The 10912-nt window shown below is 42.4% G+C and overlaps 1 protein-coding gene across 3 annotated transcripts in view; it reads left to right on the top strand.

Moving 5' to 3' along the window:
* Positions 1-10912, top strand: part of LOC136008111 (vasoactive intestinal polypeptide receptor) — a 116913-nt gene that overhangs the window by 98455 nt on the left and 7546 nt on the right. For all 3 annotated transcript variants that reach the window (XM_065666909.1, XM_065666910.1, XM_065666911.1), the window contains 4 exons: positions 748-817; positions 3624-3715; positions 8318-8447; positions 9766-9807. In XM_065666909.1, the coding sequence (XP_065522981.1) occupies positions 748-817; positions 3624-3715; positions 8318-8447; positions 9766-9807 (334 nt within the window). The remainder of the gene's footprint in view (positions 1-747; positions 818-3623; positions 3716-8317; positions 8448-9765; positions 9808-10912) is intronic.

A 10912-nucleotide genomic window follows, 5' to 3' on the forward strand; every position in this document is an offset into this window, starting at 1 on the left:
CAGACCAATTTTCATCAATGACCTCCTAAAAATGCGCCTTCTGCCACCTGACTCCTGTAAGGTCTGAAGATAAATGTGTCCCAGGCAATGCTAGTTGTTTCCACATTATTCCTATTCTGTCCTTTCCTTGTTAGCTTTGAAATATACTTCCAAGTGACCTCAGTAAGTGGTGTGGTTTGCAGACAATTCTCTCTTTAGGATGAAATAAATCATACCCTGGACTCTATGGACTTTTCTGACTAGATCATGCAGCTATCCAGATTTAGTTGGACTAAACCTGCCACAGGCTGCCTATTGTCTCTTTCAGGAAGGCATGGTTGGTTTTGTTTCTGATGGTGCCAATTGCTCTGTATTTAACAAACCCCTTGTCCATGATAGTGGATAGCATTAGAGGCCTCATGAATCTGTAATTTTGATGGCATTTCCTTGTACCAGATCTCAGTGCAGGAGAAATGAAGTGAATCACAATCCTCCCTCCACGTTCATACTGACATAACATTGTCCAGCCCATTCCATTACCAAGGGGAAAAGAGCCCACAGCCTTATGTCTGGGGCACTTTCTAACTCCCAGTCCTCAGAGCTGCTGCAAAGCAAGTGTTTAGCCCTTCCCAGTTCATGTACACCGATTTACTCCATGTAACCTATCATAGCTATCTTCAGTATTTAGGGAACCAAGTACCAGAGAAGGCTACATAGCTGCTTGTTTGCTTTGCTTAATGTTTTAAGTCTGGTTTTGTTTCTTTTCAGGTGCTGGGAGGAAATAGTGGAATCCCCATTCTGGTGGATCATTAAAACTCCTATTTTGGTGTCTATTTTGGTAAAGTATCAGCACATTCTGCTGGCTGCAAAGCCACCTTTAATACTAAGTGTGTGGGGTGAAGAGGTGTTGAGAAGTGTTCTGTAAATGTCCAACAGAAATGCATTGACAGATAAAATCCCACTGTATATCACATGTCTGGTTTAGGTTGAGAAAGTTTACCCTCCTGACAAACAGCTTTAACCATAGGAAGAGTCTGAGTGACTAGGCAACCAAGGTGGAGCTCATTTCATTTAACTTTGACCACTTCCATCTCAGCTAGTTGCCTGGGGCAGTGGCTGTGGGTGTGTGTAGCACAAGGAGGTTGAGGAACATGGTTAGAGATCCAGGAAATGCTCATCTTGTCTAATGAATCAGTGGATGTCTAAATTATATCAGATGAATTGTGCCATAAATGTTTTTATTTTCTGAACTGACCATATGCAGAGCCCAGTTGTTCAATTACAGATGTCAACACTATAAAGTAAAATTGGGATGAGTCCTACCACAAATCTCTACCTAGGTAAAAAGAATTTAGATGCATTCCACAGATATTTGCCTCTTACTGTAGCATCCAGCATGTAGTTGTGGTTTTGAAGTCAGTCCTTGAGAAGCTTGGCTAATGTCCAGATAAATCACAGCAGCACTTGACTTTTTAATTCTCTGAATATTATCAATTCTGCCCACAGAAACCATGAAATTTCTGAGGAACTTAGAGTTGTTCCATCCTTGTTGAATATTGCATGTTTTCTCTGTCAGGTATCAAGCCAAAACTTAAAGTAAAATGAACTTAAGTTAAACTTAGCTTTGAGTTTTCTTAAATAAATTCAAGTATGTGGGAAGGGAAGAAAAAGAATGCAACAAAAATCAAACCAAATATGTCTCTTTTGAACAGAAATCTTTTCTTAGACATATATTTTTCTTATTCCAAGTACATTATGACCTTTACAAGAAGACTTTTTTCCTGTAGTATTTGTCATACAGGGATCCCAAATTGAAATGTTTTGAGTAATTCCATCTTACTCTGTTCACCTCACTGAAAATAAATACAATACTTTGATGACACATCTCAAAATATTTATATTATCATAGAAAGCTATAGATAGCATTTTCCATTTAGCAAGGTAATCTTCTGGTCTAGAAATGCACGCTGTTCTCCTCAGCATATGGTCAATAAATCATTTCCTTGTTGCCAAACAAAATCTACCCAGAAATTTCTGACTATCCTTCTGCAGATATCATATAAACCTGCCACAAAAGAAAGGAGTGATAACTGCTATCTCATGAAAAGCAGGTTTCTTCAGGGAGGAGTGCAACATTTTCTCCATATCTATGGGAATAAAGCATAGATATCATTGGAAGGAAGAAATACAGATACATAAAATATATAAGATATGTAAGATATATATCTAAGATATTAAGCAGTGGGAACAGATCAATTGCCTTTGATTATACTCTAGGTTGAAAAATAAACTAAACTTCTCCAGCAGCCTGATAGCCATACCATGCAATGCTAAGGCTGTACTAAGCCTATAAATCACACTCCACTTGATTCACCACTGTTCTGTCCCCATGTTTGCTCTTAACCACTATGAGCAAACTGCTGTGATCTTGCCTTCCTTGCTGCAGCTTGTGTGCTATCAAAGCTTATTAGAGTAATTGATCTAGATAATACTATCTTGAGCTGATAGATTTTACTTGCCACCAAGTCAATGCAAACCATTTTCATGAGCAAATAAATATGATGAGCAATGCATCAGAGCCAAGAAATACAATTAATTTTGAATCACTCAAAGCCTTTGAAAAAAGGAGTGTCTAATTGAGACATGTGCTGCTGTCTGCTTTACCCACCTGTTGTTGAGACAAATGTAGGAATTGCTGGAGGAAATTTTACAGTCTGTTTTTGCAGGAAGTCGGATTGGCTGGTTAACACAATCCCTTCCCTCTCAAAATCAGAATCATTTGTGCATTTTCTAACCATAAAAAGATAAAGGTTCTCTGCCAAACTAAAGCTAAACTAAGTGCACAAAGGTCTCTCATCGCGTTTCTGTTGTACACATTGCATAAATAACAGCATGATTCCATAGATAGGACCTTAAAAGCAAGTAGATCTGCATTTGGTTCATGCCATCTACTACATGCCATTAAGGAATTGCAATTCCTAGCTCTAACCTTTGCTATTAAATAAGTTTAACATTGCTTGAGTATGTTGGTGGAGCACTCTGAGAGGGAACAGCATCCTTTAAAATGTAGGTAGCAGCTAGACTCCTGGTCTAACATCCTGGGAGACAATGTTTCCCTCTGTGTCAGTGAGGTCTGTTCCTGCTATAGGTCTCCGGCTTCTTTCCAGAGTAGACATGCCCGATAGCATTGAGTGGGTACTGCTTTGTGTTTTGTTTTGGTTTCCTTGGCTCACCGCCTCAGTCTTTGACATGCTCAGCGTCTGGTCCCATGTCACCGTCTCCTGAGGGCTTTGACGTCCGTCGCTCCACTAACTCCCAAGGCTCTTTTCCTACCCTGTCGTCGGCACTCCCCCACGCAGCAGGACGTCGTGCATAGCTGTGCTCTATGGGTTTGACATCATCATACTTGGGATGTATCACACAAAGTCCCAAGCAGGCTGATGTCAGGCCCAAGATGGCTGCATCCTGTGTCGGTTTACTTTGTGCTCCCAGATTGGTTTTCTCTGCTCATGGCTTTTTAACAGCAGCTTGCTCCATGGCAAAAATATTGCTGTGAAAGGAAGTCCCCTCTAATGATGGGCTGTTTTCACCCGAGCAAAATAGTAACTTTTTATTTCTCTCTCTGTTTCCTTTCATCCCAACAGGTGAACTTCATTCTCTTCATTTGCATCATCCGTATTCTAGTCCAAAAACTGCATTCCCCAGATGTTGGACACAATGAGACCAGCCAATACTCGTAAGTCCTAGGCTTTTTCAACCATATTGTACGTCTTTTGAGAAACCTGTTTGACTTTTAGTTCGTTACTGCATCTGTCTGTACTGATCAGAATCAAGTATTTGTTATTTGAATAACCTGATCAGAAATCAGAAAAAGGGGCATTTGCTAAAACAGATGGGCATGTTTTATATCAGTTTGAACAGACAGGTGAGAAGGCTTTCTCCTGTGATTAACAATGAAGTGAGAGCAACAGTAATGATAATTTCAGTAATTCAATCTATTTGTCTTCATTGTTGAAAAGTAGCACTGCCTCAGAAATTTTGCTTGACACAATGCTTTTATTCCAGGGATATAAGGTGACCTTAATGGGGCTTTTTATAATTAAGAACATGCAAGTAAGATCAGTGCTGTTTCAGTGGCCAAGGCTGGTCTTAGCTGCAGTATTTTGAGACTGCAAGTCTTGTGTGTGTCTGCATTAATTTATTCTGGCTTTAATGCGAATGAAAGTTCAGACCAGAATATTTTTGACTCTTGCCACTGTCCTGGCTCAGCATTCCAACTGTCCTGGATATTTATTATATGTTTCTTAGAAAAAAAATGAGAAGATAAAAGTCCAGTGTCTGCATGGTCACTGTTCATAAATCTTGTGTCTTTGGAGGGAGCTGTGCACTTAGGCACCCAGACAAAGCTGAGCTTAGTTCATCTTTCTGCAAGATGAAAGACACTAACAATATTTCCTTAAATACTGACCAGCCTCCACACTGAGTCTTTCTCTCTCGTTACGGTAAATTATGCATTTCATCTGCCTCAAGAGAGTCTCAGATTTATGTAAGGAAATTCCAGTATTTGACCTTAACTTCTCCCTGCAGCAGCCAAAGCCAATTACCTCTTTTTCTGTCATCATAGCACACCAACATTACCAGACCCTGTGCTTTCTTTCACCTCCCTTTATGTATTTCCAATTGGGAATTGTATCTTTGTACCCCCAGGATTGCAACAGCTTTGGCCAGGTACATAGATTAAATCAACATATTGAAATATGTTCTAGTACTAAGCAGCAGCCTGGAGCAGTTGGCTCCCATTCATCTCACTAGAAGTGCTGCCAACATGCATTGGAAGGGTTATGCCCAGATTACCTCAGAGGTCATGCTGAGCTTTGGATTCAGGGCTTTTTACTTCACATTTTCCAATGAAGTGCAAGCTGCCAGGAAAGCTCTCTACCTTGTAAACAAACATAGCACAACCTGGCAGTAAGTAACGCAGACTGGCCTGCCAAACAGGAGGTACTCCTGAAGTACAAATAATATTCATATCTACAGTTCCTCACCTTCCTTTTTCACCTGGAAAAAAAAACCCATCCAAGTTCCATTAGGACAGGAATAAGTTGCTCGCTTATAGGTGTCCGAGCTATACAGGATGCTTTAGAACGTTCGAAATACTTGCCTGGACCTTACACATAGGACCCAGGGCCTACGGGAGACTTGTACCTTCTTAAAGTGGCAGCTGGCCACCAGCCAGATTCTGTGGAGCATCTAGAAGTCTCTGTTGACTGTATTGGCTATAGTAGGACATGGGACACCACACTTTCCTCTGGAAATGAATGGTGTCCCAACCTGAAGGCTGGATCCCACCAATGAAAGTTCTCAGTATGATCCTAAGTTGTAGACAGCTATCTATAGAGACATCTGGTGTCCAGACCCTTTAAATGCCATTAGGCATGTGATCTGCAATTGTAGGTACCCAGATCCTTTTACATGTCATTCCCCTACTACCTGAAATGGTGCTGCTGGCTTCAGCGGTTTTGCTGCAGGACGAAGACATCTTAGCAAAAAAAAACATGCGCTAACGATATGTGTGTGTTCCTTCTGCCAAATATGAGATAAATATGTTTTAAACTAACAACATCAGGGATCTCTCATTTGCATTTCTCCCTCCTTCTCTTGTTTATTTTGTATGGTTTATTTTATAAAAATATGATGAGTTGACATGTTGATGGTATTGTTCAATTCCAACCAGTTTCAGTTTAGCTGCAGGCTGGAAATTCAGGTGCATTGCTGACTCACTCATTAATGCTACAGACGGATAGTGAACTGCGCTTTAATGTATTGGAAAACTGTGAAAACAAGTCTCCCAGATCAGTTTTTGGAAAATGACAGACATGTAAGAATGGGACAGCAATATTTCAGGCAAATAGAAGTTGTTTTCTGTGACAGGAGTCTTGAGCTAAATTAATCTGTTTCTATTCTGTACGTGTTCATAGATCAATATTACCATCAAATTTTTCTGGGTAACTTTTCTGTGATGTATTCAAGGATGATGGCTAAAATATTGGTTCATTCTTATCCACCACGAGTGAAGTAGACTGAGTGCATACTAGTGGAGATGTGTTTTCACTAAATTACCTGTCACCATGTCAGAGAAGGTGGATCTAAGAAGTGTGCACTGTGCTGGGAGTGCAAGTAAGGAGCGTTTTGGCTGCCAGCAGGTAGTTGTAACCAGCTTTGGACAGTCTCCCAAACAGTTCTGCCTCCTGCACAGCCAGGCTTTAGCTCTCTGGGAGAAATTACACCATGACTGAAGATGATGTGTCTCCTCATTGCAGCATTTAGGGGAGGAGTCTTTTAAATATCACAGGGCTAGACCTTAGGGACCTTGCCTTGAAGCCAAACTGAGATATAAAATATCGCTCAATATTCTGGGGAAGCTCAGTGCTGGGAGCAAGAGACTGTTCTGGGGTGTTGTGCAACCTAGAGGAGGGGGCTCCTAAGGTTTGACATTTATGACCTTTTCATTGCCACAATCCAGGCCCCAGTGTTATCTGCAATGATAAAATGACATTTTCTAATCCAGTGGAGCTTGCAAACAGTGTACCTATGGATATGGTACGCTAAGGTAGCATCGCATCAATATCCTCTAGGTTTACTGTTCCTGAAAGATTAGTGAGAGAGGAGAGATCTCTGTAAAGCCAGTGCTGACATTCACTGAACTGTTATCTGTTTAGAAAATGAGTTGCCTTCTTGTATGTTGGGAGCTGAGGGAATTAGGGCTGGGTCATACTAGCGTGTATCACAGTGGTCAGAGCTGCTTCTAGGAGTGAGGATCATGGTACCCTGACAGTCACCAGTGACAGTCCTCTGGCAGAGCAAGACATCTGAGAGGATTCAGATTCTGGATCTACTCACTGGGAGCAGGGATGTACCTGCTCGTGAAGAATGCTGTGGGAAAGGCAAATTGCTAGAAAGTTCCTCAGCTACCTACAGGCAGTCATTTTGTCTGGAATTATATGCACCCAGCTGCCTTTCCCTGGGCAGCCACAGCCTCTGACAACAGCCTTAATGTCAAGCTGTCTTTGGTCCAGGCCTAGGGAAAACTGAAAAGGTCTGCTGGGAGATACAGTGATGATCATCTTCTGCATAAAGCTGGCACATCAGCCTTCCCAGCGGGCTTATGCAGATGGTGAATAAATGAAGATGGTCTGGTGGGACTGAGCCTGATGAGACTTTGGAGGTGAAGAGTTTGCAGACGGAAGAACAAGTATTGCAAACATCCCAGCTGTAGCTTCAATTCCTCCAGAAGCCTCTGGGACAGGAGGATACAGGAGGATGTGGGTGACCAAGGGAGCCAAAACCCCCATAAGCATCCTTAGGCCCTCAATTTATTTTATTCCATCAGCTATATTTTAATAATGATTATATTTAATAAATTATAATCTCTGCTTCTTAATTAGACCTCTGATTACCTAGCCTGCTACCATTAAGAACTAATACTGTTCATCCCCCTCCTTTGGAGACATTCGTTGTGCAATAGCATGTTATTATTCCGAGCTAAACATACCATTTCTCTCCCAGAAGCTGTAATTTTCAGAAATCCCAAGCAAACAGAGACAGTGCTAGCTGGTGATTTAGTTTGTAGAGATGAAAAAAGATCTCCGGTGGGAGGGGAAGAAGAGAGAAGGAAGAAAGAAATACCTCCATTGTAGTTACTAGAAATAAAGATGTCACATTTTATGTTGCCACCATATCTGAAATCACCAGCCATCTTCAGTCTGTGGGCCAAGGAGAAATAATGTAGGGCTACTCACTCTGCCTTAGGCGGAGGCACGTATATGTTTATATGAGAACTGTCAATGAGGAGGAAAGCAAGCCCATGGAAATGCTCCCAGCGTGATCCTTGGTTAGTGTGAGCTGCCGTACAGTGACTGTGGCCAGCTGAGGGTCCACCTCCACATGTCATTGGATCCCAGCCCAGGTTGTCAGAAGGATCCTGGGGAGATTAGGCTGTGAGGAGCTGTCTCAACACTCTCCATATCATTGTACCCCAGACACTTCTTACCTTCTGGGCAAAGACAGCCTCCTGTGCTGCCTCATAGAGGCTGCTGTTGAAAGCCTGGATGTTCCCAGGACCTCAGCATAAGTGGCCCGTATCACATCTCCTAAGGGCAAACAAAGGCACTTAACATGCATGATACAGGCTTCACCATCAAGATCCAGGTTATCAGTAAATATGTACTGGAGCAAATTAAAGTTTCAGGGTTGCATAGGGCTCAGCTGCAGGATTTCTCATCAGCCCTTTAGCTCCTCTTCCCTCTCTCCCTATGATTCATGTTTGTCTTTCCAACAGGAGGCTGGCCAAGTCCACATTGCTGCTGATCCCTCTTTTTGGCATTCACTACATCATGTTTGCTTTCTTCCCTGACAATTTCAAAGCAGAAGTTAAGCTGGTGTTTGAGCTCGTGGTTGGGTCATTCCAGGTAAGCCACTGTTTGGGCCACCAGGTCTGTTGGCAGAGAGGAATGTAACAAAATTGACAAGGGAATAAGTAAATGTGTGAGATGGGTTTTTCCTGGACATGCCCAATGCTCTTATACTTTTGCTTGGCCAGGATGGATGATCATTTTATAGTATGCCTTCTGGAATTCCAGAAGGAGATTTTCTGTCCTCATTTTAAGCACCTGAAAAGAAAATGTACCTCTGTAAGTTGGTCACCTGGGGTATTTTTGTACTTAAGGGAAAAAACGAGCACCTCTATTCAGTTTATTTATTACTGACATGGTGTGAGATGAGATAATTCACCTTTGGGAGGAGTGTCTGGCCATTTACAGGAGCTTAGCCTGTCTTCAGCCAATTGACTTGCATGAAATTTCTGCTCTCTTAATAAGCCGAGTCCTGCCTGTAGATCCTGCTTGAGCGGGATTCCAGTTCATTGGCATAGGAGGCAGGATCCCTGTGAGGATGGGCAATGGTGCTGTCCTCCACATTAATCTCTAGATGAAGTTTGCTTTTTAGACCCCCCTGCATGCTTCATTTCAGTCAGTTCCAGGGCTGGGCTGTTAACCTGTTGTTGCATGAAAAGAAGCACTTCTTTACGTATTTTGTCCCATTGCATTCATCTGTTAATAGGCTCTAACCAGTTTGCTCTCTCACGGCCCGCAGCAGGATGTGTCTGTCACTGTGTACCATACATGTGTCAGTGACATGCTTTTTGCATTAGTGAATGAGTTAACGTCCCCATCTACATCATCATCACTTCACCTCCAGCATCTCTCCTTTGAGAGACAAATGGATTTACACTCACTCCTTGTCTTTAGTGTTGGCAACCATAAGGACTAGAGATAAGGTTGGGTTTTTTTTCAGGGAAATCTGTGATTCTTAAAAATGAAGTGTTACTGCAGGGGAGATGGAAAGGAATTTTAGCACTGTATCATGCCAAAGATCATTCTGATCTCGATGATGTAATAGTGAGCATGTTTAGATCTCCTGAATTTCAGCTGACAAGACCAAGCAGGGAAGCTAGGCCTAGTATCCTATCCTTTTGCCTCTAATGCCCCAGTTTGAATTACCAAGTGCCCCTCTTTGAGCTGAGCTGACTATTGATGGCTCTAAACACCAGTCTGGAGCAATCTTTGAACTCACATCCATACATACATCTGTTGCAAGGTACCTTAACCAATCTAGTGCAATCAAGTGGTTTCTAATGGGTGCCTTAGCAGTCCCCCAGCAGTGTGCCCTTTTTCCAAGACTGCAGTGAGTTTGAGAGGTGCTAAAAGCCTGTTCTCTCCTTTCCCCTAGGGATTCGTGGTGGCTGTTCTGTACTGTTTTCTCAACGGTGAGGTAAGATCAAAAGTATTGTTTGGTTATGTTTGCAGCTAAGATAAATGATAGTGGAGAGCAGTTTAAGAAGTGTCCCATTCCTGGTGTTACCATACTGGGAGGAAGCATCCAAGTCAAATCACTGCCTCCAGAAAAAAACAACTCAGCCATTTGCCTGGCAGTTTCCAGTACTATTGATAAACATATCAAGGCTTTTGTGTGCACAGTAGGGTTGCTGCTCCCGAGTCTGTCCTTTACTCATGAGGTAGCATAAGCAGAACTCCCATGACCATGCATAAACCATGATTCAAAAGGACCACTTCAGCAGGGAAGGCTAAAAGCCATCTTTAAAGCTGTATTTATGTTCAGTACCTCAGTGAATCCTCCACAGAATCAGGCCCACTGCCAAGGTGCAGGCTCATTAGTGCAGTTATATTTTTATACCATGCTCCATCTGTCCATAAGAAATTCAGCAGGGACTGATTAAACCCATATCTAAGGCTACCAAGTAGGTGTGAGCAGCTTAAAACTTGGAGCTGCTGTCAGCTGGAGCACTTTCAGCTCAATAAACTGATCAAGGGCAAGAAATAAGAAGCTGTGATCTGGGTATGTGCTCCAGCTTCCTAGGGAGAGAAAGGGTCTCCAGAATCACAAAGCGCTCTCTTACAACTCTGATGCTGCTTTCAGCTACATTGATGCCATGTGCACATTACACAGTGACATGAAGGCAGATAGCCCAGCTCCAGCAGAGACCTTTGCCAGTAAGCCTGAGCAGAGCGGGGCAGTACCACAATACAGGCATTGACGTGACTTGTTAGGCAAAGGCAAGTGCCAGGTAAACATGTTTCTACCTCACAGGCATTGATCTTGCCTTTCCCACATTTCCAGTTCTGGGGTTTGCATCCTGGTATTGTACTGTTCCTCTGCTTGCTGAGCCCACAGACCCTCATACACAGCTGGTTTATCTGATTCAAACTGTTATCTATAAGTTTGAACTGGAAGGCTGCAGGAGGGTACAAGGATGGTGGTCAGATTTGTTCAGGATTTGAATCTGAACAGTGTGAAACAGATGACATCTGTGAACTCCCTGAACAGGAACAAGTAGCTTATATCGAAAAAGCACAGT

Source organism: Lathamus discolor, chromosome 2, assembly GCF_037157495.1.
Source record: "Lathamus discolor isolate bLatDis1 chromosome 2, bLatDis1.hap1, whole genome shotgun sequence".
Taxonomy (NCBI): Eukaryota; Metazoa; Chordata; class Aves; order Psittaciformes; family Psittacidae; genus Lathamus; species Lathamus discolor.